This window comes from Condylostylus longicornis, unplaced genomic scaffold, assembly GCF_029603195.1.
Source record: "Condylostylus longicornis isolate FDR11 unplaced genomic scaffold, ASM2960319v2 ptg000011l, whole genome shotgun sequence".
NCBI classification, from domain to species: Eukaryota; Metazoa; Arthropoda; class Insecta; order Diptera; family Dolichopodidae; genus Condylostylus; species Condylostylus longicornis.
The window spans coordinates 3,714,767-3,740,843 of record NW_026577980.1 but is presented as its reverse complement, the minus strand read 5'-3'; the positions used below and the strand labels follow the sequence as shown (position 1 = coordinate 3,740,843).

At 24.2% G+C, this 26,077-nt stretch overlaps 4 protein-coding genes and 2 long non-coding RNA genes across 7 annotated transcripts in view; 2 read left to right on the top strand and 4 right to left on the bottom strand.

Annotated features, from left to right (window-relative positions):
- Positions 1–459: 459 nt before the first annotated feature.
- On the top strand, positions 460–1,993 carry LOC129619345 (peptidyl-prolyl cis-trans isomerase E). Its single transcript, XM_055534593.1, has 6 exons — positions 460–694; positions 765–856; positions 928–1,104; positions 1,167–1,391; positions 1,468–1,640; positions 1,824–1,993. The coding sequence occupies exons 1-6, from the start codon at positions 586–588 to the stop codon at positions 1,966–1,968; spliced, it is 921 nt and encodes a 306-aa protein (XP_055390568.1). The 5' UTR covers positions 460–585; the 3' UTR covers positions 1,969–1,993.
- A 162-nt stretch (positions 1,994–2,155) lies between these two features.
- On the bottom strand, positions 2,156–3,996 carry LOC129619347 (uncharacterized). Its single transcript, XR_008697858.1, has 2 exons — positions 3,061–3,996; positions 2,156–2,862 (listed from the first exon to the last, which is right to left on the bottom strand). It is a non-coding gene; the product is annotated as an uncharacterized LOC129619347 (long non-coding RNA).
- Positions 3,997–4,318: 322 nt separating this feature from the next.
- LOC129619306 (uncharacterized) lies at positions 4,319–5,671 on the bottom strand. The gene is made up of 3 exons (XR_008697853.1): positions 5,544–5,671; positions 5,139–5,200; positions 4,319–4,384 (listed from the first exon to the last, which is right to left on the bottom strand). It is a non-coding gene; the product is annotated as an uncharacterized LOC129619306 (long non-coding RNA).
- Positions 5,672–6,483: 812 nt separating this feature from the next.
- LOC129619266 (DNA-directed RNA polymerase II subunit RPB3) lies at positions 6,484–7,546 on the top strand. The gene is made up of 3 exons (XM_055534437.1): positions 6,484–6,642; positions 6,697–7,259; positions 7,318–7,546. Exons 1-3 carry the CDS (start codon positions 6,557–6,559, stop codon positions 7,494–7,496), a joined length of 828 nt encoding a protein of 275 aa, XP_055390412.1. The 5' UTR covers positions 6,484–6,556; the 3' UTR covers positions 7,497–7,546.
- On the bottom strand, positions 7,484–8,243 carry LOC129619267 (protein Dr1). The gene is made up of 2 exons (XM_055534438.1): positions 7,977–8,243; positions 7,484–7,906 (listed from the first exon to the last, which is right to left on the bottom strand). Exons 1-2 carry the CDS (start codon positions 8,160–8,162, stop codon positions 7,556–7,558), a joined length of 537 nt encoding a protein of 178 aa, XP_055390413.1. The 5' UTR covers positions 8,163–8,243; the 3' UTR covers positions 7,484–7,555.
- A 7,011-nt stretch (positions 8,244–15,254) lies between these two features.
- Positions 15,255–26,077, bottom strand: part of LOC129619302 (GATA zinc finger domain-containing protein 14) — a 36,617-nt gene continuing 25,794 nt past the window's right edge. For both annotated transcript variants that reach the window (XM_055534491.1, XM_055534490.1), the window contains 5 exons: positions 21,428–21,574; positions 18,281–18,450; positions 18,087–18,205; positions 15,826–18,026; positions 15,255–15,759 (listed from right to left, as the gene is read on the bottom strand). In XM_055534491.1, coding sequence (XP_055390466.1) covers positions 15,397–15,759; positions 15,826–18,026; positions 18,087–18,205; positions 18,281–18,300 — 2,703 coding nt within the window. In that variant the 5' untranslated portion in view covers positions 18,301–18,450; positions 21,428–21,574 and the 3' untranslated portion in view covers positions 15,255–15,396. The remainder of the gene's footprint in view (positions 15,760–15,825; positions 18,027–18,086; positions 18,206–18,280; positions 18,451–21,427; positions 21,575–26,077) is intronic.

The following is a 26,077-nucleotide window of genomic DNA, read 5'->3' as shown; positions in this document are numbered from 1 at the left end:
TTTGTCGTGCACTGAATTTCATGCTGCCCATTCATTAATCATCCTGGCAAACAAGTTAATTTTTTCAACATATTAATTTTGTTCTTCATCAACATGTTTTTCAACGAACTGAAGGACCAAGCTGAATAGTGCATGGTCTCATGAAAATTTGCCGCACATTGAAACAGCATCTAAAAGTATTAACGAAGTTCTTTGTCAATATTTCATAACCTCTCTGCTAGCGATGATGCAAATGGGCTAAAATCAAAATCAAATTACTCATTACTTTCGAATTCAAAGAACAAATATAGAATTTGAAATGAAAGATGGGAAATTATATGCAAATTAAATGTCAACATGACTAACTTAAATATAGAATTTTTTTTAGCCTCATTAAAGTAATAGTGTGACACTGGAGTAAATTTTAAAACGTCACTTTTCAATTCGTTGTTTGTTTGTTTATTTTAAAAAATAATTTACTGAAGTTGGTAAAAATCAAAATTAAAATAATTATTTTAAATACTTGAATATAATCGTTCAAAAAATTTTCGAAATCAATACTTTCCTGCTTTTTTAAACATCGTTGCAAACTGAATTGCTGAAGAAATGTCGAATGATAAGAGAACTATTTATGTTGGTGGTCTGGCCGATGAAGTCACAGAAAAGCTTATTAATGATGCTTTCATTCCTTTTGGCGATATTGCAGATATACAAGGTAAAGTCAAATTTTTTAAAACTTATAGTTTGTACATACATTTTTGACAATTATTTATAAAAAATTTCAGTTCCTGTAGACTACGAATCACAGAAACATCGTGGTTTTGCTTTTGTAGAATATGAATCTGCTGAAGATGCAGCGGCTGCTATTGATAATATGGTCAGAAAAAACATAAGTTTTCAATCCACGTTGAACTATGAATAATTTTGTTTTTTTTTTTGGGTTTTTAGAACGACTCTGAGCTTTGTGGTCGAACAATTAGAGTAAATCTTGCAAAACCAGTTCGCGTTAAAGAAGGTAGTTTTAAAGCAGTTTGGGCTGATGATGATTGGCTTCAAAAACATGCTGGCGCTACATTAGACAATGATGATGAACAAGAGGATGAGGAAGCACAAAATGGAAATAGCGTAAAATTTTATAATCAATTAATTGTTAAATTAAATATTATAAAATTTGTTTTTTTGTTTAGAATTCAGAAGGCACAAAAAGTGTTGTTACAATATCAAAATCAGAAAAACGAAATCCACAAGTATTTTTCGATATTAGAATTGGTGGTCATGATGCTGGCCGAATTGTTATGATTTTAAGAGCGGACATAGTGCCTAAAACTGCCGAAAATTTTAGAGCTCTTTGTACACATGAATTAGGATTTGGCTACAAAGGGTCAACATTGCATCGTGTCATACCTGAATTTGTAAGTATTTTTTAAAATAAGTACATATGTAATTTATTTACATACGTTAATATGCAATGTTTTATATAATTTACAGATGTGCCAGGGTGGAGATTTTACAAATAATAACGGCACTGGTGGAAAATCAATTTATGGTAAAAAGTTTCAAGATGAAAATTTTTCCTTAAAGCATACCGGTTTTGGTACCTTATCGATGGCTAATTCTGGACCAAATACAAACGGGTCACAATTTTTTATATGTACTACTAAGTAAGTATCTTAAGTATGTGTAGCTGATGACGTCACATTAATTTTTCTCATTACATTGTACTTTTATTTTTTCTGGCCATGTAATGTGTTAACTTGAACCAATGTTAACAAAACACGTTCACTCATAATTCCCAACCCCCTGTTGTTCTAAAATTAAATTATTTTTTTTTGCAATTATTACAGAACAGACTGGCTTGATGGTAAACATGTTGTTTTTGGTCATGTAATTAGCGGAAGTGAAGTTGTCAGGAAAATAGAAAAATGCGGAAGTAAAAGTGGAACCCCAACTCAAAAAATTGTGATATATTCGTGTGGGGAATTAAAATAAAATTCGATTTTTATATTAGATACAATTTGTATTTTACTTCTTTATTGATCCATCCAATTAAAGTTTTTTAATCAACCTATTACTCTAATCTTTTCCCAAACCTAATCCATTCTTTGTCCGATAACACCAAAATAAGAATTTGAAAATTTTTATATTGCTGAAAATTGAAATTGTAATGAAAAACTAATTTACATTTTACATTGATTTTTTATTATTTTTTTTGGTTTGGCCATTAAATAATTTTTCAACTTTAATGGACAAGGATTTTTTGTTAATATTTTTATTTATGCGGTATCGCCCATCGTAAATATGGGGGCGTATATTCCCCCATATTACATGTAATTGAGGACTACTCAATTACATGTGAATGGGGAATCAAAATTCTCCCATGTTACAAAGTAAATGGGGAATCCATAAATCTCCCAACTAAATTGTCAATATAATTGTCAACTAAATTGAGAATATAATTCCCCAAATATTATATGTATATGGTGTGTCGTCTCACATAATATATTTTATTTGAGAAAATTTCCTAAACTGCATATATATGGAGTGCGATTTCCCCTTGAGGGATGCAAATCGTTGGCCGTTTTTTTTTTCACTAAACCTTTTTGAGGTTAGACTAGTTTGTTGTAAGCCTTTCGATTGCCATTTAAACTAGTCTTCTTATAGACCTCTTCCTTTAATATTACAATTCGTGACAAAATTGCTTTTGGATTATAGTAACAATTTCCTTATAAATCTGTTGTACAAATGATTCATGATCACAAAACTATCAAGGGACATAAAAATGAACTTCGTTACAAAATAAGTCCTCCATGTTTTCATATAAGTTCCAATTAAAAGAAAATAAAATTACATTCAAAAAATAACATGATTTTGTTCCACCTGAAACTAAAAAAAAAATAAATAAACATTAGTGCTTGAATATCTTAGGTTATTTTAATAAAGGGAAAATAAATATATCAGACGCGAAGTGCTCATCAAGAATTAAAGATTGGGTTCTATCAGATGAGGGAGCCTGAAAAGGCATTTTTATCATCATGGGAATGTTTATTAAGAAAAAAAAAAAAACAAAAAGTATAAACTTACTTAGTTTTTTATGTCCTTATATTGGAAGAGGCTAAATGATTTCGAATATGGCATTTTGGTTAAATCCATGATTTTCAGTTATTCTTTATAAATTAGAATTCGAATTCTAACTCTAACTTATTTCCCAAAATATTCGATTTAACATTTAAATAGGCGATTTTTCCTATTTAAAACATTTTCATTGTACATGCAGCAACATTACTTTTTGTTGGAGGACTTTTACAAATTTCTTTTCAAAAAATAAGGCATTCCTAATTCTTTGCCGCTGTCATTTTTAAAAATCTTTTTGAATTAATACACATTGCTGCAGCATTCATATTACCCATTTTCCAACTTTCTTGGTTTTTTTTAATTGGGTTAATAAACCCCAAGTTGACTAATGCTCCTTGAGGTTTCTCTGTTGGTATCACTTCTGTTGTCATATGACTTTAATTTTCAAAGGCCATGATCCTTACATATAAAGGTCCGCCACTGCTAATATATGACAAGCTTCCATTATGAAATCCATCATTATTAAAATACCTTTTTGGTTACTTCGCATTCTATTCCCATCGAATGAATTTTCATATCTCCAAATAGGTTTTCTTTTGTTCAACGTTTTTGGTCACCATAGACCATTCTTCTTTTTTTTTACCATGAATTTTTTAATAGAATCCATGTATTTCCAAGTATATCGTTACAACTTTGTTCCTTTTATTTATTCATCTTCTTTTAAATATTTAAAAAAAACTCATCAGAAGTTCTAGTATTCTTCTGTGATAAAAATACATTTTTCATTGTGTCAGAACACAATGGCACAAATACCTTAACCTGTTAAGGTATAAGGTAATTTTGAGCTGGTTCGGGGTGCAATTCTGTGCACTAACTACATTATCCACTTTGTAATGTAGTCATTCTGCAATCCACCACCCGCAGACCCGCCTGGTAGGGAGCTCACCCCCCAGGTCAAAATATTTTAAATATGGGAAATCAAAATTCATGATTTTATCTGCAAAAACAAATAAAAATATAGATGAGAAAAGTTCGAAAATCAATCAAAACATTTAGAAGTGTGAAAATTGAATTATACATAGTTTCTCCTTTATAATTTTATCAGAACTAATTGAAATGTTTTCATTTTTTATTTCAAATGAACTATACCGTAGTAATATCATCAGTTTAAAATTTTTATATTGAAGATAGAAAAAAAAAAATCAACTAGGTAGCTACTTACTTTATTCAATATGATCAATGATGATTCCGGAATTACTTTAGTATTTGCACTTTAGTAACAATTTTGTTATAGGAATTTTTTTTCTGATTAGAGCACATCTTACATGTTAACCTGCACGAAACAAAACATTAAAATAAATGATTATTTAAATTAAGATAAAACATTATTTGACATCGAGTAAAATATTTAAAATAAATTAGCGTTTATGTTCAGAATCCTTTTGGTTTAATTGAATTGTAATCATCAATTAACTTGCAGATTGAAATTTTTCATCATTCATTGGATAGTTCATATATGTACATAACCTATCTTAATACAGCTAGTGTACCTAACCTATCTAAATAAACATGTTCTATGGGAAGTCGAAGGGTTTTTACCATACAAAGGTTTCAAAGAACGTAATAAGTATTTGTATCCTGTTTGTACAAAATTTACTGAGTAACTTTGGGGCTCTGACAGACATGTAATTTTTAGTGTGCAATTTGATTGTAGAATTGTTGCGCGCAAATGCGTTCAAGTCTGCCGGAGCCCTCACTGAATTTATGGGTCAATTCCGCTAATAACTAATAAACTAAAAATCGAATCGCTCAAATTTTTTTTTCTGGCAACACTAATTATATATGTATAACATCTGTATGATGTACTAGCCAGGTATGTATATAAAAATATAAAATACGTGGGAAATAAAATACTTCCGACTTCAAGCAATATCCATACACATACGTAAATACATGCTTATGTACACACCTGCCATTTTTATATTTAGTTTTACAGTCATTATTGATTTTTAAATTCTTTAATTTTTCATGTGGTAATTTTATTTCCTAATTCAAATTTTTTCCAATATTTCAAAATTTTTACTCACCAAATCAAAATTCAAGTGCACTACTTCCACTACATCTTTATAATTCCATAATTTCTTGTTATCTGAAATATTTTAATTTACAATTAAAAAAACTTACTAAAAATTTTTTATAATGTAAGTATGAATATGTATATTTTCAGTTGGCCGTTCTTTTTTCATCCGTAATCAGTATTTTTTATGATTTTATATCATCATAAATTAAAAAAAATACATATTTAAAATTGAAAATGAGTGTCTGCCATTTTTATTTTGCCTACAAAGCTCGTTTGGATTGGAACATACATAAGTATGTATATATGTACACGAGAATAATTAATTCTGGATAAAATAGTCCACTAACTTTACAGAAAAACACTATTTTCAATATTTAGTACAATTACAATATTATATTTATAAATTTCTTACCTTTAAAGTAAAATTATCCGGACCGAATTCAATTTAAAAATTTCAAAAATTAAAAATTGAAAATTAAATTATTAAAATACAACCACGCACTTCAACCAACCATGGTGAAAAGGAAAACTCTTTCGAACGGGAAACGGAAGTAAACTCATAGAACAATCTCGATTCATAGTAGGGTTGAAACTTGAAAAAATAACCCAGTTTAACCCTTTTGTGACCTAGGTAGCGTTTTTAGCGGTATTAGTAATGTCTATGCAAATTACACTAACATCAAAATAATTGTGTAAATTTTTGACACATCCTGTACAGATATATTTTTTTCATGTACAGATATTTTTTCTTAAACTAGAATCTATAATCCTTTTTTTATTTTGACATATTGCTTTTAGAAATACTAATAGAAATTTTTCGGGAAAGTAATCACTTAACATATAGATTATGACATTATATAGAGCGGTTAACACTACAATTATCTGATTATATGTATCCCTAATCATCTATGTATATTCAGTATTCTAAACCAACAAATCCAAATTTGTTCCCAAAAAAGACAAAATATTTTCAAATATTAAATGAAAAACAAAATAAATGTACTATTATACTTTCATATTTTCATATCTGATCATACTTCAAAATAAGATTTAATAGAGAAGATAGAGAAATAAGATTATTTCATATCATTCTGGTTAGACCTCAAAATTGTTTTTCCAAGTAAATTTTTTTATATAATAATTTTCTTTTCTTTCTTTTTTGTTAGATAAGTAAAAAAAACTAGTCTTAGTTATATTCATGATAATATAGTTGACAATTAATCCGATTTCAATTCTTGTTGCGGCTTAATTTGTGCTGATACATCAAAAATTTTGAATTCAATGTATGTGAAATTGTGAATGTTGACACATAACTGACAGCTGTGATAGCATTTTTGCGGTTTTGTTTGCAATACCAAACAAATAACATTCAGATTTTAGATTTAATTAAAAAATTATTTTCACAATTAATTATAGGAAGTAAATATGCCTTTTGCTAATCAACCCTCAGTTCAAATTACTGAATTAACAGACGATAATGTCAAGTTCATTGTAGAAGATACTGATTTAAGGTAAACTAAAAAAAAATTTAAAAAGCATTAACTTAAACAAATTATTATATGCAGCGTTGCTAACAGTTTACGTCGGGTTTTTATTGCTGAAACCCCAACATTAGCTATTGATTGGGTTCAATTGGAATCAAATTCTACTGTTTTATCAGATGAGTTTTTGGCTCACCGTATTGGATTAATTCCACTAATTTCTGATGACTTTGTAGAAAGACTACAATATACACGCGATTGCATATGTTTAGATTTTTGTCCAGAATGTAGTGTTGAGTTTACTCTTGATGTGAAATGTACCGACGAGCAGACTAGACATGTTACAACTGCTGATTTAAAGTCTTCCAATCCTAAAGTAGTTCCAGTTACTTCAAGACATAATAATGACGAAGATAACGAATATGGTGAAAGTACAGATGAAATTTTAATAATTAAATTACGTAAAGGACAAGAATTAAAATTGCGGGCTTATGCAAAAAAAGGATTTGGTAAAGAACACGCAAAATGGAACCCTACAGCTGGTGTCTGTTTTGAATATGATCCTGACAACAGTATGCGTCACACTTTGTATCCTAAACCGGATGAATGGCCAAAAAGCGAGCATACTGAATTGGATGATGATCAATGTAAAGTAGAAATTATGAGTATAAAAATTATTTGGATAATTTTTTTATTTTATTGCAGTTGAAGCTCCGTATAATTGGGAAGCCAAACCTAACAAATTCTTTTTCAATGTGGAATCATGTGGATCATTAAAGCCAGAGAACATTGTTATTATGGGAGTACAAGTTTTAAAAAATAAACTGTCTAATTTGCAAACTCAACTGAGTCATGAATCACAAAATGATGCTTTAGCTGTTTAAAATATTTTTGAGTACCTATATGTATTTTATTAAAACAAATATAACCTATAGTATTCTTTTTAATATTCATCTTCATCACTATCCTCATTTTGTAAAGCGAGTTGCTTTTGTATCATTTCGGCACTTTGTTGGACTGTTGCAGCTTGTATTGATGACCATTGTGCCATATCAGCTGCTTGTTGTTCTTCTCGAGCTTTAGCAAATAATTCTTGCTGTTGTCTTAGCAATTCTTCTTCAGGTATTCCTAGGTGTTCCAACCTAGTACTCTGTCTTCGACGTTTTGCAGCTACTTCTTTACAGTCATTTAAAACCGCTTCCGCTTCTGTTTTATAGTCACGAAAGCCTAATCTATCCAAAGCTTCTAAAACATGTTCTGCATTTATTGTCTTTTTGTTTCTCTGATTGCATACCTTAAAAAGAAATTGCACAATTATTTAAAGTACCAGGTGTTAAAAGATTTAAGAAATAATTATATTTTACCTCATTAGCTTCAGATGATATTAAGTGGATAAACTCCGTACAACAGTTAAGAATTAACTCACGACTTTCATTTGCCACACGCACAGATGGAACCAATTCTTTAATTATTTTATTAATACTAGCCCTTGGAAGGGTCAACTCATCATCATCGGGTGGCGGACATAGCTCATCATGTGGACTAGACATTTAAATTTATTTTAAATCGAAAAATTTTGATTGAATTTCTATAAAATTTAACACTAAATAAATTTGTTTTGTGTACACAATACACATATTGTCATGAATATGAATGACATCTTATGTCAATTGTCAACTAAAAAATAAAAGTTAAAATACAACAAAAATGTTCATTGGGAGAGCAGAGTTGGAAGCAGTGGTATAATTTTGTGTAGTGTAACATATCTGTGTCACACGACGTTTCTAAAAAGAATTTCTTATTTTAGTGGAAATAGCAATTCTCACGCATTCTTCTGCACACACAAAATTATATTCCAGAGTAAAATATTAAGGGGATATAACATCACTGAATAGTGATGTACAAAAAATGAAAATTGTGTATTGTGTTGGAAAATGATTAAAAATAAAAAATATAGAGACCTGTTATCATTATTTTTATTAATCGCTTTTCAGTGAACCATTTTTGGCGTCATAATTAACAAATGAACTGTCAAAAATTGTGCATTATAATTTTATATAAAAGAAAATTCGGAGTCATTACAAAAAAAATCAATGATACAAATGTTTATTATTCACTTTTTTGTTACAGTGATGACAGCAGCTCTTGATTTGACAAAGATCATCTGTGTACCGTTACACAAAACCCAACTATCTTCGATTTGTCATTAAGTACACCATTTTTTTAATTTAAAATTAAGTTATGTTCTTCATTTTCTTTGCCATATTTGTGCCAATCAAAAATATAATTAGAAAATTTAAATTTATTTATAAATATCCCAAAACGATTCACAACAGCATCACTCTACCTAGTTCAAAAAACAACTAAATATATTTTTGGAAAATAGCAATGCAACAAAAAACGATTTTAGTGTAGGTGCCTAATCAAATTAAAAAAATTAATAAATAAATAAATAAACAATTTTTTTTAATAATTTTTATGATTTATTTTTTATTTATTTAATATGGTATAATTTTTTTTTTATATATATATATTATAATAGTTTTTATAATTGGCTTTAACTGAAATAGTAAACAAAAAAAAATATTAAGCTATAAAAAAAATTAAAAGTAAAAATGACAAAAAAAAATTAAGAAATTTAAGAAGAAAAAAAACGTTTTAACATTTTTCTTTTTTCCTAATATTAATCATAAAAAATAAGAATAATTAATTATATTATTACATCACTAAAAAAAAAAAGAAATTTCGAGTTACATAGTTCTTTGCTTTTTTGTTTTTTGTTATTTTTAATAACATAACATTAAAATTAAAATTTTAACTATTGATTTTACATAAAATATTCATTAACAAATAAATTTTATGGGCTAATCGTGTAATTTGGTTTTGAATCCTCACTTTTTATTCACTTCCAAATCAGAAACTCATTTTTTCTAATCGATATGTCATTTTTACAATAAGATTATTCTTTTATTCAAATTTGAATTTGATCTTGTCAATTTATCGATTAAATTTGTCAATGTCACCTTTAAAAATAAAATGTATTAAATTGTGACTAAATTTTGTATACATTTTAGAAAAAATGAAATATCCAATACGGAATAATTTCTTCTCACTCGAAATTACTGATTACACAAATATGCAATAGTCACTCACTTTCTTTTCGCTTGACGAATACAATAGCGAGAAACACGATCACCGCCTTATATTATGTATAATTTTTTTTTCAGAAGGAATTAAGTTTTAAAAAAAATTTTTTTAAAATATTTTATTTATTAAATAATTAAATATTATTTGCAAATTATAATTTAAAAAAATTGAAATTTAAAAATTTAAAAAAATTTTCATAAAGTGCATTTTTTTTTTCTGGAATTAATTTTTTTTAATTCATAGGTTCTTTTTTTCAAAGAGAGAAACTCTTTGTATGTATGCAATATAAATTTTGTTAAAGAGAAAAATATTGAATACATATTTTTTTTTTATAATACATTTGTTTTTTAGTTCTATTGAATTTTTATAATACAATATTTTATTTCTTAAAAGTGAATTTTAATTTCTTGAATATTCCTCATTAAATTATTTTCAAACTCTTAAAAACTCTCAAAAAAAAAATAATTTTAGTTGATATTGACTCAAATATATTTGTTAAATGCATCACTTGAGTTGGCTGCAAAATGCATCATAAACGCAATACTGCAAATACAATAACTAGGAAACGCAATATTGCAAAAACAAACCGGATGGAATATGCAATATGTTTTTAATTATTCTATAGAATTATAAGAGTAAATATGAATTAACTTGTGATTATTAATTTGCAAAATGTTTATTGCGAAAAATTAACCATATTTATGAGCAAATTATCGCGACATATTGCGTTTATGAAAACGTCTACTATTAAGCTCAAGTGGTGAAGTGATGCGTTTAAGAGTAATAAGAGTGGGGTTGTTGAAAAATAAATATTTAAAAATGCAGATTAATTTTTTATTAGTTGTTCTGAAATAATGATAAATTCTATTAAAAATAATTAATATTAAAAAAAAAATGGCTACATTTTATGTATGTAAGTTTAAAAAACTAAAATTTTTTCTCTTTGTTCTTTAAATAATCTTAATTTTCTATATATTTTTTTTTTATTTAATTTTAAAATACATTTTGCTATAAGAAGTATTAATTATTATTAAACTAATAAATATATTTTTTGTTTTTGTACTTTAAATTCTGCTTAATTTTATTTTCTGCAACAGAATAAAATGTAGCTCACTTTTAAATTTACCGATTGATTAATCAAATTAAAAAAAATAAGAAAATTAATAAATACAAAATGAAATTTAATCTGCATTTAATAATTTATTTAAAAAAAAAAACAAATCATATTAATCAAATTTTTAAAAAGAAAATAAAAACAATCACCCAAATGACCTCAATATTATGGAAGTCGAATACATTTAAATCGATTCGTCGATTCAAGAAAAGTCATGTTAATTATGTAAAACGATTTAAGGGTCTAGTTTTTAAATTAATTTTCCAAATAAATTTAAAAACAAAATGAAAAATTAATCGATTAATTAATAATATTATAAATTTATTTGCAAGAGAGTAGGTTTGTGAAGCACAAATCAAATGCTGTGCATATGCTTAATCAATACACGTATAAATAGGCTCACTATCAGCTTCAATTTAAATTTAAGGGCAAAATTCGATTCTGAATCGACTTTCATAATTGAAAAATATTCGAATTTTCATTAGAGAATTACATATTTCAAAAATAATTCTATTTTCGGAAATCAACAAAACATTCGAAGTCATGATAATTCAGATACGTCTAGGAAAATATGAGTGAATGCTTATTTTATTTTTATTTTTAAGGCAAAAACAACTTGTTAATAAAAATAATGAACCTTTAACTATTTTATTTAAAAAAAAAAAGGTGTTTAGATAAATAGAAGAAATATTTTAATTTATAAAAAAAATATTTTATAAATAATAATTATGTAATTACTAAATATTTAAAATTTATTTTAAGTAAAATAAACATTTTTTTTTGATATTTAATAAATCAGACTTAAGTTTTTTTTTTTTTAATTTTTTTTTCTTGTTAAAGGAGCTTTTGTTTTTGTTATAATAGAGTTGCTTAGGAAATTTTTCAATTTTATTCTAATTATTTTAATTTATGTGTTGTGCCTAATCATTTATAATAGTTATTGTATTGTATACTTATTTATTTTTAATTTTATACATTTCATTTCATATTTTTTTCTTTTCATGTTAAATGTATGTATATTATGTATAAATTTCTATATTGTTTAGAATTTCTTCTTCATCATATCAAAATATTTTTTTCTTACAAAATAATAGAAGGAACCATTATTTTTTAAATGTTTAAATTAAAAATTTTTAAATTAGCGTTCATTAGAAGAAAATTTTTTTGAAATTTTATTTCTTGTAAAATAATTTAAAAATAATAATAATATTATAAAATATTTTGAAAATGTGCGTTTAAATATTTTTAGTAATTTATTAATAACAATAAAATTTTTATTATAATATTATACTAATGTACGCGTAATTAATTTTTTTATTTAAATTAAAAACAATTTAAATCAAATGCTTTCTACATGATTTCATGAAACTTAGCATCCACATACAAGATTCCATATGTTTCCGAAAGTGAATTTCATAGTAAAGAAAACAACATGGAAAAATACTAGTACACAGAGAATATAATAAAAGGAGATTTTCAATAATTTGGATATATGCACTTCTATAGTTCTAATTTAAATGTTAAAAAATTTTTTTAAATTATTACAGATCTACCAGAACTAACTAGTTTACTTTTTCAAGATTTTTACTACCTTTATATGTGATATTTTTTCAAATTTAAAATACTTTTGGAACATTACAAAAAAAAAGTCTTTAAAATTGCTCTAGAACTTTTAAGCATGCTTCGAACGTGCTTTTTTTGTAATAAAGATTTACCGAAAGTTTTTAATTTCGTTATCGAACATGATCTTTAAGTCAATACGAAATATTTGAAAATCCCCAAAAGGTATGCTACAATATGGAAATATCTAAAACAAATTTATGATAAATAAAAAAAATTGGGAATTATTTAAATTAAAAATACACTACTGCAATAGTAATACCTACATTTATTAAAAGATTTTGTCACAAACAAATAAACTAGTTGTTTAATAATTATCATTATATTAACATAGATATTAAAAGAATTTCACGACAATTTTCATTTTATTTTCGTAATTTCATAAATTGATAAATTACACTAAACATTTTGCATATTCTCTCTGCTTTAGTATTACATAATTTATTTTAAAAACAAATATGTAAATCCCGAACAGAAGCTAAAATATTAAATAGTTTTTTCAATTCTTTAATTAAAATTAAAAGAATTGGCTTCAATGAGTGAGATTCTTTGAAAATTTTGTACTTTAACAATTAAATATTGATTATCTTGATGAATTTGTGCTGAATTAGAAATAAAGAATTATTGAAAAGAAACACACTCTAACCAATTCAAAAAACTCAAATTAAATTTTATTAAAAATTGTAATAAATATCATTAAATTGAACGAATTAATAATTAAGTACAAACCTAAAATATTTATGGTTCAAAATTAATATTTCAGGCAGGATTCAAAAGATTTAATCATAGTATCTAATATTAAGAAAGAATAAAATTACGTACATTATAAAATGATATTCAATAAAAATTTCATTAAAATTTAATTACAAAATAATATTTAAATTGAAATTTTTTATTTTATATGACTACAAAATATTAATTTTTATTTTTTTAACAAAAAATTATTAGCAAATTGAATATTGCAAAGTTACGTAAAAATATACAAGGATCTTATTGCACCAATCACTTTAAATTTTGCCTTTATTTTCCAACTTTTAAAACAAAAAAAATACCTTTTTTTTATTGCTACAGTTTCATTAGTGTTTTGTGCAACAGAAATTTTGCAAATTTTTCAAGTAAAAAGTGGTCGGTGCAAATTGAGCCTAAGTAAATAATTTTTAAATATTTTTAGTTACTTTTTTTTTTAGGCACAATTTATTATTGAAATTGTTTTTAACATTCTTAAATGGTTTTTTTGAAATAATATTTACAATTCACTATAATTATGTATGTTTGTATATTTCAAAAATTTTATTTATTCTTTCCATATCTAGCTAAATATTATTTATATACAGTTAGTCTTTTTTTTTATTTATTTTTTGTTTTTTGATATTTTAATTATATTAATTATTTTATATATATATATATATATGTATATAATATAAATATATATATATATATATAAAATATACAAAATGAGTGTAAAATATTTTGGCAAGGAAGGCGCAACCATTTAAAATAATCAACAATCTCTTTATTTTATTTCATATACCTTTCTATTTATTTTTAAAAATGTTTCAAAATAGAGAACAATAAAAAAAAAATTCCCTTTTTTTTAATTTTTTCTTTTTTTTTTTAATAACCTTGACATGGTGCCTGAAAAACTATATTTTGTGAACAAACTCACTGGTTTTTTATTTAAATTGTAGAGAACAATAATTATAAAAAATATTATGCTCTGGCGCATTTAAGAATAATTTAACGATTTTGTTTCGAATCTCATAAAATGACAAACATAAATAAATCATTCAACTTATTCAGAAACAAGTAAAAAATCCCGGTAATCTAAAAAGCTGTCACACTAATAAAATTCTATGAATAAAGTTATCAACTTTTAAGCCATAAAAAACACAAAAATATGATTTGATTTAGCAATATTTTAAAAATTCAAAGAATATAAGATGTTGTCTGAAGCTTTCTCTTGTATGGAATGCGATAAAACAGACGATTAACAGTCCACTTCAAGAAGAACTTTAATATGCCGCTTTCAAATATTTTTTGAATTGGTGTTGTCTTTGATGTTTTAGTTTCAAATTAAGAAACATTTTAATAATATTTCTGAATATTCAAAAACTCAAATATTAAAAGAATAATTCCAGTTTACTCTTCTAATAATATTGCTACCAAGAACGATTTCAATAACTCTTCTAATAATATTGCTATCAAGAACGATTTCAATATAGTTGCATCAAACAAAATTAAATGCAGAAAATTAGTATTAAAAGTTTACTCTATTGGAGGCTTTTCGTAATATGTTGGGAACCGTCATTGTAATTGTTTTAAAAAAATCCATTAGATGAATGCTTTTATCGAATGCGAATTTTTTTAATGCTTTCAAGTTCTTATAAATTCATGCAAAAAAATATTCGCTAGTAACTATTTCAATGAAACTATATCAAAAACTAAATTATGACTCTCAATTAAACCTTATTGTGTAATCAATGAGTAAGTAGTCCTGAGTTGAACAGTTGAAGGAAAAGGAATACTAAGGAACTATAATCTTAAAATGAATTTCTGCAGTAGTTAAAAAAGGAAAAAGCGGATCATCTAAGGAAGTTTATCAACCGGCATCTAATTTCTGCTTAAGAAAGAGAATCAGCAATAATGAACAAATACGAGGTCAAGTTCAACAATTAATAAAATTTAATAGTTCTTCTCTAATAGCTTCAAATTAAATATTTCTACTAAAAAAAAATTATTGAAATTATAATTTGATATGAAATATTTTTAAAGTAATTAATTTGATATATTTCATAAAAAACAATGTAACTTAGGAATAGAAAGACTCTTAATCTGAATATCTTTTTTTTTTTAAATATTAATATATATGCATGTATGTAGGAAAATTAAATTACTATATTCTATCATAATTCTGAATCAGATGAATCAGATTCTGATAGTTTTAAATCATTATGCAAAAAAGCGACATTATTTATGTTACTATTATTATTATAACTATTTCGATTATATGATTGTTGATATTTATAATTACTACTGTTACTATTATTATTATTGTTATTGTTATTATTATGATAAGTAGTTGATGATTGGAAATTATTTATCCCATATTGTTCTTGTTCCTGTTGTTGAAAATTTGTTGTATTTTGATATGATTTCTTATTTTTATTAGAATGTCTTTTTCGAGATTCATCATCAGAATCCGAATCTGAACTTGAGGAATCACTATCACTTGAACTAGAATCCGATGAGCTCAAAATACCAACTTCCTAAAAATAAAAAAAAAAAAACATTTAATAAAATATTGAATAATTATTACAGAGTTTTTAAATTACCGATTCTGATGTTCCACGAGAATTTAAATGATCATCAGATTTAATGGCTTCAAGACCAATATATTTGTTTGTATTATCTCTATTAAGATTTAATTTATCATAATATCCACAATTAGATTCTGTATTAAAATGATTTTCAATTTTTTTATTTAAATCGAAAGTATCTTTTATATAATTTTGATTCTCATTTAAATTCGAATTTACATTTTCAGCATTAAATATATTTACAAAATTTTCTTTATAATCTTGTTGACAATTATTAAATTTTTGCTGTTGTAATTGATGTGATTGTAAATTATAATAATCTTGTTGATTGTAATCTTGATAATTTGGTTGGCCTTTTTGCATTTTTAATTTTGATTTTTCAAAATCTTGAAAATTATTATTTCGATTTATTGAATTAATATTATAATTTGCTGCTGATATTGGTTTTGTTTGCTTAGACAAAAAGGATGATGATGGCGATAATGATGATGATGATGTAAAATTATCAAATGATTTATTATTATCATTAATTTCATTATTATTAATAGCACAAGATAAATCTGGTAAACCAAAAAAGTCAGAAGCATTATTATGATTAAAATTAGAGGATTTTTGGGAGATTTTTTCATTATTAACAATTTGTTTATTATCATGATTATATTGATTATAGGCTCTATTTTCATTGAAATCATCATCATCGTCATCGTCGTCAATTACAATAGTTAAATCAGGCAAACTTTTATTAATATTGTTGCTAAAATTATTTACAGGATAATTAGGTTTTGAATTAGAATTGTTATAAGATGAATTTAATGAATCTGAAGTTGAAAAATTTGTTCTTGATTTCTCATTTAATTCTAGCGGTGAAAATGATTTATTATATTTAGATAATGGTTCCATATTTTGATTATTTACTTTATGCAAATTTGATGTTAAAGAATGATCTTGGTTACCTAATTCATTATTTGAATATTTATTTTTCTTCTCTTTTTCTCCCTTTTTATCCTTCTTTTCCTTTTTATCTTTTTTATTTTTCTTATCTTTTTTATCTTTTTTCATTTCGCTAATATTTTCATTATGAATATGATTTGAATCATCTTTTTTTCTCATTTTTGTAGGCAATTCTTGATCTTGTTGTTGTATTGGAAATTTGTTTAATTGTCTTTTTTGCGCTGTAAAAGTCTCCTTATTAAAATTTAATTCATTCCTAAAATTTGACTCCTTTGTTATCACAGGTTCATGTTTCACATTACTATTAATATTTATATTATTGTTATTATTATTATAATTATTATTGGTATTTTTAACATTACTAAATTTTTTCTCTTTTATATTATAATTTGATTTTGATTGAGAAATATCATTTTTATAACCATTACTATAACCATTATTTATCATGGAAGTGGATGATCCTGATTCAAATGAATTTCTTTCATTATTATTTGTTTCAGGATAATTAAATGCATTGCTACCACTATTTTTGTTATTTATATTATTATTATTATTATTATTATTATTCTTACTAGTTAAAATAGGTAAACCAAATTCATTATATGAAATTTCTTGTTTACATGATTCATCTTCAGCCTCATCATCATCACTTGATTCAGATAACAAAGATCGACCAAAACCGAATTCATCATCAATTAAATTTGGTAAACCATTATTTAAATTAGAATTTATTTTTTGTTGTGTAGACTTTTTTTCTTTTTTGGAGGATGATATCGAATTGACGATGTTGTCATTTTGTTGTTCAAATTTCTTTTTATTATCCTTTGCTTTAGTTTTTGATAAATCATTTGATTTATCCTTTTTTGATGATAAAGTATTAAAGCTAGATTTTTGATTTGGCTGTCTTGAATGTGTTGTAGATGATGATGATGATACTGTTGGTATTGTAGTCGTTGTCGTTGTAGTTGAAGGTAATAATGATGGCAAACCATTTTTATTATAAGTAGATTGTTGCAATGGTGATGATGATTTTGATAAAGTATTCTTTCCACTCTTAGATTCAACACCATTTAATTTTTTTTCTGAAGTTCGCCCATTTTGTAAATCTAATATTGGTAATCCACCATTGAAGCATGGTATAACATCATCATCAATTAATGGTATACTTGGTAATGTTGCTGCACCATTATTTGGATTTCCTGTTAAAATATTTGTTAAAGGTGGTGCAACAACTTCTTGTCTATTTACACGAGGAACATAACCAACTAAAAGGGATATATTTTAAAATTTAGACTCATTTAAAATTGAATTAAAATAAAACTTACTAATATTATTTCTACGACTTCCAGTTGAAACTTTTGTTTTCGATTGTGTTCTAACAGTTATATTTTCAGGCAAAGAGGATTGTGGTGGAGGAACAATTGGTTTTCTAGCTGATTCAGTCCTAAAATTATATAAAATGTGGTTAGTAATTGGATTTTTACAATTTTATTTAATTATTTAAAAATCATAAGCTTACCTAGCTTTTTTTACTTGCATATTTTGATTTAATATTTTCTATTAGTTTAAATTTCTTTTCTTATCTGTCATAAGCTTCTTGGCATTATATTTAACAAAAATTTAATATTTTTTTCACTTTTGTTTTTTTTTTTTAGTTAAGGTTATGAGGCACAATGGATAATTTGATTTCTGAAATTATAAAAAATTAAATTTTATTAATATATCATTTTATATGTATATATAAGTATAAAAATTACATTTTCAACTGACTAAAACTTTCATCAATATATTATTATGTATTTCAACATAGTGTAAACGTTCTTTAGCGAAGAGCGTAGCACAAAAACTAAATAAAATTATAGCACACTTATTATGTTTAAATATTTTTATTGAACTAATTTACAAATTATTAAAAATAGTCTCTAATATTCTATGAACTAATAATTATTAAAATAAAATATCAAATATACAGGGGTTTTAGTGAATATTAGTTAGAAGATTAAGTAATAAATAATTTATTAATAAATTTTGATTTTTGTATTAAGTACCTATACGGGGATTTTTTTAACTAATTGTCTCTTTTTATTAATATTTTACGTCACAATTTAAATTAAATATTTATCAAGAATATATTTTTATTATAAATATTCCAAAATGAATCAGCGTTTGTATGTGTATATAATATAAATTATTTAGCAATAAAAAAAAGTTTATTTTTTATTGCTAAATGAATCAATTTCGTCTCGTCTGTTAATTATGTTAAAAAATTTGAGTTAAACGGAACTTTCGTAAAAACTTTAACCCTTTTGTATTGCAAACAATTTTAAAGATCAATTGAATAAAAAATTTTTTTGCGCAGCTTTTATTGTAAAAATTTCGGAATTGAGATAACGAGAAAAGGTCTTATCCCGATAGTTTAAAAAGTATCCCATTGAACCGATTTGAAACTGAATGAAACAATACTATGAAACAAAGTTCATTTGTGAACAAAAAGATGCTGCATGCTGTAATTCACAAATAGTTCATTTGTTAATACCGTAAACATCGTTTTTCAGTGTTTTTGAAAATCTTTCAAAATACATAGTGCCACCTACATTGAATTGCTTCTTAGACATTTTAGTCAAAATAATACTGAATTTTTGGAAAACATTCTTGACAACATATTGTATGTATTTAAAAATTTAATTATTAAAATGTGCTTTTTTATTCATCTTAATTGTAAGTTACCTGTTTTTTTTTCTTTAATAATCTCAAACAATATTTGTATATAAGCGCGCTATAATATTATCAATACATATGTAGGTATGTATATGCAAATAAATATTTATTTAGATAGAATTTTACGTAGCTATTTTTTTTTTTAATTCTTTTGCTAACAAAATACTAGTTAAAATAAACAGAAAAGTTAATATTATTAACGTGATACCGATAGATGGAGCTTTTTTAAAAACGTCATGAAACTTCAAAAATACGTTTATTATAATAATAACAAAAAAAATACAAACAAATATATGGGTTTTAAAGTGAATTGAAAGCCCGTAGTACGAGAAATTAATTAATTTAAATTAAAAATTACATAAAAATTTTGAAAACATTGTAATTTAATTATAAGAAATAAAATTAAAAAATAAAATTGTGTTAAATGTGCTAATTGTGATAGGTGCTAAAATTATTTAATTCGATTCTTTTTACATAATTGTCAATTTGTTAAAATTGGAGTAAAAAAAAAAATATTGATGTTCTTCATGAGAAAGTATCAAAAATTGTCATCACTTATTAAAATATTGAGAACGCAAGTCACCCTAATTAAATTGCAAAATATTCACAATATTAAAAATTTAAAACCATTGACATTTAATATTATTTAAACTCAATAAAGTTATTTTATATACATATAATTGTAAAAAATAATTTTATTTTACTCGATATCTTTTTCTGTGTAAGATAATTATGGTAGAATATGATAATAAATATCGAAATAGAATAATTTTCGAAATTTTAGTAATTGATTGTCTGAAAGCTCTCTTAAATTTTGTTTAATTGCTCTTGTGTTCAAAATGTACTTGCCAAAATACAATGATTTTTCGAAAATTCGAAATTGAAATGATGAATATAATATTGTTACCCGTCACATTGTTGTTTTGTACTATTAATTCTTAATTTCGAATTCCAATTTGAATAACTTTGTAATCGCTCGTCTGCCGCAACAGTAAAATACATTTAAAATACATTTTAGATTTTGAAATATTGTAAAATTTATGAAAACATTTTTATTATACAAAAAAAAAATCAATTTACTTTATTTAAAATTAAGAAACAAAAGAGAAAAAAATCAATAGCAAGGCAAGTAGTACCGAAATAAATATACCGCATTTTGACAACATTTTTTAAAATAAAAATTTCAATTTTTAGACTATAAATGACCTTGAAACAGATGTCAAAGCAAGATGTTATGAATAGTTTTATATTTTTATAAAATTAAGTACAATTTGAAGGTTAATATTTTATTAACACAAATTTTTGTATAAGTATGGAAAACATTTTAGAATGAATTTCATTGTTAGTAACAAAAAAAAAATCTATGTATTTTATCACATTATTTGAAATTGATAGAATTTTCGAAAAATAATTAACATTTACATTTATGTATTTGAGCTGTTATTCTTATGTCAATCGAAGGTGTCAAAATTGTCTTTAAAACCGTTCCCTTTTCATTTTTTTAATTTGATTTCAATTAATTTCAAAATCGACTTTATATAAATTATATTTATTCATTTATTATTTTGGAAACTAAAAAATTTATGAAGATTTTTTTTTTTGCATTTATGCATTTTGATGCGCATTGTTACTTGTAATTGAAAATGTAATTTTTTAGTTTTTATTAATCAAATTTTGATTTGACAATTACTTGTAGTGTAAACAAAAAAAAATTAAAGCTATAGGAGAGCAAAAGTTTGACGTTAATTTCGCATTTTATATAGAAAAACGTCAAATTTTTTTTTGATTTTCTTTTTGATTACTTAAAACAAATTAACGTTTATTTCATTTAAGTAAAAATCTTTTTTACTTTCACCCTAATTTCTTAGTATGAGTCCGAAATTACTATACACGTTAGAATTTCCTCTTTTAATATTTAAAACTAATTAAATAATTTTTAATTACTTACCTATTTGGCACTTAATAAAACAGCTTTCAATTTTCAGTAGTTTTTTTTTTCAATTCTCTCAATTTCTTATTTAGTGAACTTTAATCCAATACAATAATTTTATCAATAGACTTAATTATTAAACGTAAATTGGTTATTGTAGTTGATCTAAAATTAAAAATAATAAAAAAATTGAATATTTTAAATTCTAAGAAAATTTTAGAGATAAAAACTAGTAGAATATTTGATAATAATTATAAAGGTACTTATAATTTACATTTAATAGAAAAACCGGCAAATTAACAATAATAATTATAAAATTAAATGATGAAATTATTCAAAAATAAATTAATTGCAGAAATAATTTCAGGTTAATGGTTTTAAGTATAACAATAATTGCGGCCGTCTTCCTCTCCTACATTGCTGAGCTTTTGCTATAATTTTTTTTAAATAGAAGAGAAATTGTTTTTACTCTTCTTCTTACTAATTACTTATTAAATTAAACTTGAAGAGATTATTTAATAAATTCTGAGCAGATAACTAGCTTAGTGAAAATTATTCGAAGGTTTTTTTTTGATAGTCAAAATTCAAGAAGAAGAAGAGAGTTTTTTCTTTCTTTTTGAAATTTTGCTTATTTTGGATTTATTATTTTTTTTTCAAAGGTCTTCAAATATTGACCCAGACTGACGCGTCACTCACAATAAAACAGGAAAGGAAAAAAATAAATAAATAAATTCTTTGATAATAATTTAAAGTTTCAAGTTTGATAGAATATTAAAAAGAAAAAAAATAATAATAAAATACAATTAAATAAATATTTAATTTATTTTCCACTAAATTTTTTTTTCAGGTACAACAGTTGGTGCGGTGCGTTCATAGATTGTCTTTACTACAACATTTTCTTGTCAAAATTTCTGCGTAATTATTATGCAAGGCGATACTTCATATAAGTTAACGCATTTTTTATAATACATATAGAATTCACCAATTTTTATATTATACCCAAAAATGAGGGGTATTAAATGCACATAAATTTGCTAGGTGTTACATTCTAACACTTTTTTTTCTAACAAAATGATATAATCAGTTCCTTACCTACATACGTACATACTTAATTATTATTTAATTGGGTGTATATTACTCATTCTTGTTCATATGTATGTATATCTGGTGTAAGTAGAGTAAGTACCGTAATTTTATGCAAATACTCAATACTACATTTAAATTAAGGGGGTTAATTATCATTGTTATATAATATATACATACATATGTACTTATATGTATGTATGAATATACGGGTATTAAAAACAAAATTATAAATATTAATATAAAAAAATTAAGAGAATAAAAAAAAGAGGCAATAAACAAAAGGAAAAAAATTAATTCGCTTTGAGGAAATCAATAAAAATTGTTGCATTTTTTAATCACCTTGTATAGCAATAAAAATAATAATGAAATACAGTAGAGAAAAATTTTTCTTAAATTATATTTATACTCCTAGATGAGTGTTTATGTGCGTGTAAATAAAATTTTATATATTTTTTTTATCATTTCATTATTTTTATTGTTGTTATTTTTTTTTTGTGTAGAGATTAGTAGAGAGTGATGTTTAATTTTCTATTTTTGAATTTCTGTTTTTTTTTTTAATAAGTAATCCCGTATAGCGAGAGCAAATGAACACGAGTGGGAGTTTGAGGTTGAATTTTTTTAATATTAATAATATTATAATAAAATAAAATATACATAAATATATCTGTGCATGTATGTACATGTAGTATTTTTGTCGTACAAATTTTTATCTCCTATTATGATAATTATATTGTCAAATATTGAATGACGTAAAATTTGAATAAAAATTTTCTTATTAATTTTTTTCTCTATTTAATTTTTATGCTTTTTTATTTTTTTTTTTTGTCTTAACTTTCTGAGAATGTATTAGAGGTCATATTTTTTATAACGGTATTATTATAAAAATATTTGTAGCGTAGCGTGTGAAATTAGTCAAAAAAAAAAAAAAAATACGATTATTATTCAAAATATGGTAAATTTTTTTTGAAAATAATTATTAATAGATTTTGTTTTTTATTTTTTTTTTGTTATTTTCTTATATTTGTATTGGTATGTGTGTATATGAAGGTAAATATTATATACATAATATATTTATACATACATAGATAGTAAATAAATATTCCAGCACTTTTCTCTGTTCTATATTAAAATTTTTTCTAAATAAAAATATAAAATTAAATTTAATTTTCATTGGAATTTCATTCATACTTATACGTAATATACATATACATACATATGAATGTATATAATTTCGTATGTCCATATATAATTCGGAGAAAAGTGAATTACACTGAGCAGTGAACAAGATAAATCAAAATAAATACAATTTGCAGTAGGTGCCTATTTAAATTTCGAGATGAACTGTCTATGCATATGCAAGTATGTATGTACATATGTAGATGAAACTGTAACATAGAGACAAAAGGAATAGAGAAATTACAAAAAAAATTCACATTCAAAAATTTTGGGAAAAAGAAATTACATATTTAATGTGTTGCATTTAGGTATTACCATTGTTGCACAGGCACACATCGCAATCTAATTAATCAACAATATCGAATACTTGGATATTATACGTACAAGAAAAAAAAATAGAATTTCATCTTCGACTTGTAATTTATGAGTTGTACACCTGTAGTTTTGATATAAATATGTTTTTTGGTGTGAAAAGGATATGAGTATGAAATGAGTATGAGTATGAAATGAGTATGAGTATGAAATGGGTATGAGTATGAAATGAGTGTGAGTATGAAATGAGTGTGAGTATGAAATGAGTATGAGTATGAAATGAGTATGAGTATGAAATGAGTATGAGTATGAAATGGATATGAGTATGAAATGAGTGTGAGTATGAAATGAGTATGAGTATGAAATGAGTATGAGCATGAAATGAGTATGAGTATGAAATGAGTATGAGCATGAAATGAGTATGAGTATGAAATGGATATGAGTATGAAATGAGTGTGAGTATGAAATGAGTATGAGTATGAAATGAGTATGAGTATGAAATGAGTATGAGTATGAAATGGGTATGAGTATGAAATGAGTGTGAGTATGAAATGAGTATGAGTATGAAATGAGTATGAGTATGAAATGAGTATGAGTATGAAATGAGTTGAGTATGAAATGAGTGTGAGTATGAAATGAGTATGAGTATGAAATGAGTATGAGTATGAAATGGGTATGAGTTTGAAATGAGTGTGAGTATGAAATGGGTATGAGTATGAATAGTATACTGTACAATATTCTGCAATAATTATTCTAAATTTCTTATTCTAATTTTAATTTATTACTCGTATTCTAAATTTAATTTAAATTAAAAAATGTGTATATATAACACACACACAATTCTCACAACAAAACCAAAACCACTTTAAAAATAAAAAAAAAGAATAAAATTCAAGTTAATTGAACTTAAATGAAACTTGCTTTCTTTTGTAACAAAATAACAATTGCAAGATAAAAAAATTAAAAAAAAAATTCGCAAAATCTGATAAGAAAACACGATTGTTTCCCGCAAGTACTAAAAATTTATTTTCTACAAAAATAAATAAAATTTTTTCTTTATTATTCAAATAATTTGATAAAATGAAGTTTTTCTTTTATATTTATACTTAACGCAAAGTTAAATAATAAAATTAATTATTCAATAATTAAAAAAAAAATTTATTTAATTTTATAATTTCCTTCTTTTTATTTGCACGTTGAAATTTTTATTAACTTTATAGATCGTTAACATGTTTTATTGTTTTCCACTTCAAATAAAAAATTTTCAAGTTTTTTTTTTTAAATAATTTAATGCAAAACTTTAACCAATTGGAAATACATTAAATATAGAATTTCCAGTTGGTGTTGTTTCAAAACGAATTTAGCAAGAGAATTACTACTTGTCCGTATAGTCCGGGACGGTTTAAAAACTAATGGAAAAGTTATAAGATTTTCGTTTCCTAAACTTATTTAGTCCTTATATAATTTTGTTTTTTACGTGTGTTAACATATTACGTAAAATTCAAATAAATGTACTCACAAAATTTAAATTTCAAATTAATATTTTTTTTTATGCTTAACCCAAATATAAATTTTAAAAGCTGCAAAATCAAAATTGAAAAAGTGAAAAAATTGAGGCTAACCATTTTTGTTTTGTTAATTAAAAATGAGTTTTACTGTTAAACAATTTTTATATGCGTTCGACTGTAAACTGAAAAACATTTATTGATTTTGCAAACCAGAATGGAAGGTAGATTGTTTTCGGCCACAATTTATTAATTATTTTCAATTTATTAATTACAATTCAATATTTTTTTTGTTTTTTGGAATTTTAAAATAAATCAAGAGATTTTCATTAATATAGAGGTGAGTTTTCTTAGCTGCATGTGCGTTATAATGCAAATACAAATTATTATTAACATTAATTCTTAATTTTATTAAAAATTCACACTTATTTTTCATAGTTTAATCTTAGAACTCATAGTCCGCTTTATTTAAAATTCTTAATTAATTCTGAAAATTTTATAGACAAAATTATGAAAAAAAATGAAATTCCCACGAAATGAAATTTCTAAAGAAATTAATAAATTTGTAAAATAGCTACTTGCACAATGC

Excerpts from the sequence above, each read along its gene's own strand:
- LOC129619345 (XM_055534593.1), top strand. The coding sequence starts at position 586 with ATGTCGAATGATAAGAGAACTATTTATGTTGGTGGTCTGGCCGATGAA. Across the intron at positions 695-764 it reads CGATATTGCAGATATACAAG|TTCCTGTAGACTACGAATCA; the intron begins GTAAAGTCAAAT and ends AAAAAATTTCAG. Across the intron at positions 1,392-1,467 it reads ATCGTGTCATACCTGAATTT|ATGTGCCAGGGTGGAGATTT; the intron begins GTAAGTATTTTT and ends TATAATTTACAG.
- LOC129619267 (XM_055534438.1), bottom strand. The coding sequence starts at position 8,162 with ATGTCTAGTCCACATGATGAGCTATGTCCGCCACCCGATGATGATGAG. Across the intron at positions 7,907-7,976 it reads TATCATCTGAAGCTAATGAG|GTATGCAATCAGAGAAACAA; the intron begins GTAAAATATAAT and ends TTTCTTTTTAAG.
- LOC129619266 (XM_055534437.1), top strand. The coding sequence starts at position 6,557 with ATGCCTTTTGCTAATCAACCCTCAGTTCAAATTACTGAATTAACAGAC. Across the intron at positions 6,643-6,696 it reads GTAGAAGATACTGATTTAAG|CGTTGCTAACAGTTTACGTC; the intron begins GTAAACTAAAAA and ends TATTATATGCAG. Across the intron at positions 7,260-7,317 it reads TGAATTGGATGATGATCAAT|TTGAAGCTCCGTATAATTGG; the intron begins GTAAAGTAGAAA and ends ATTTTATTGCAG.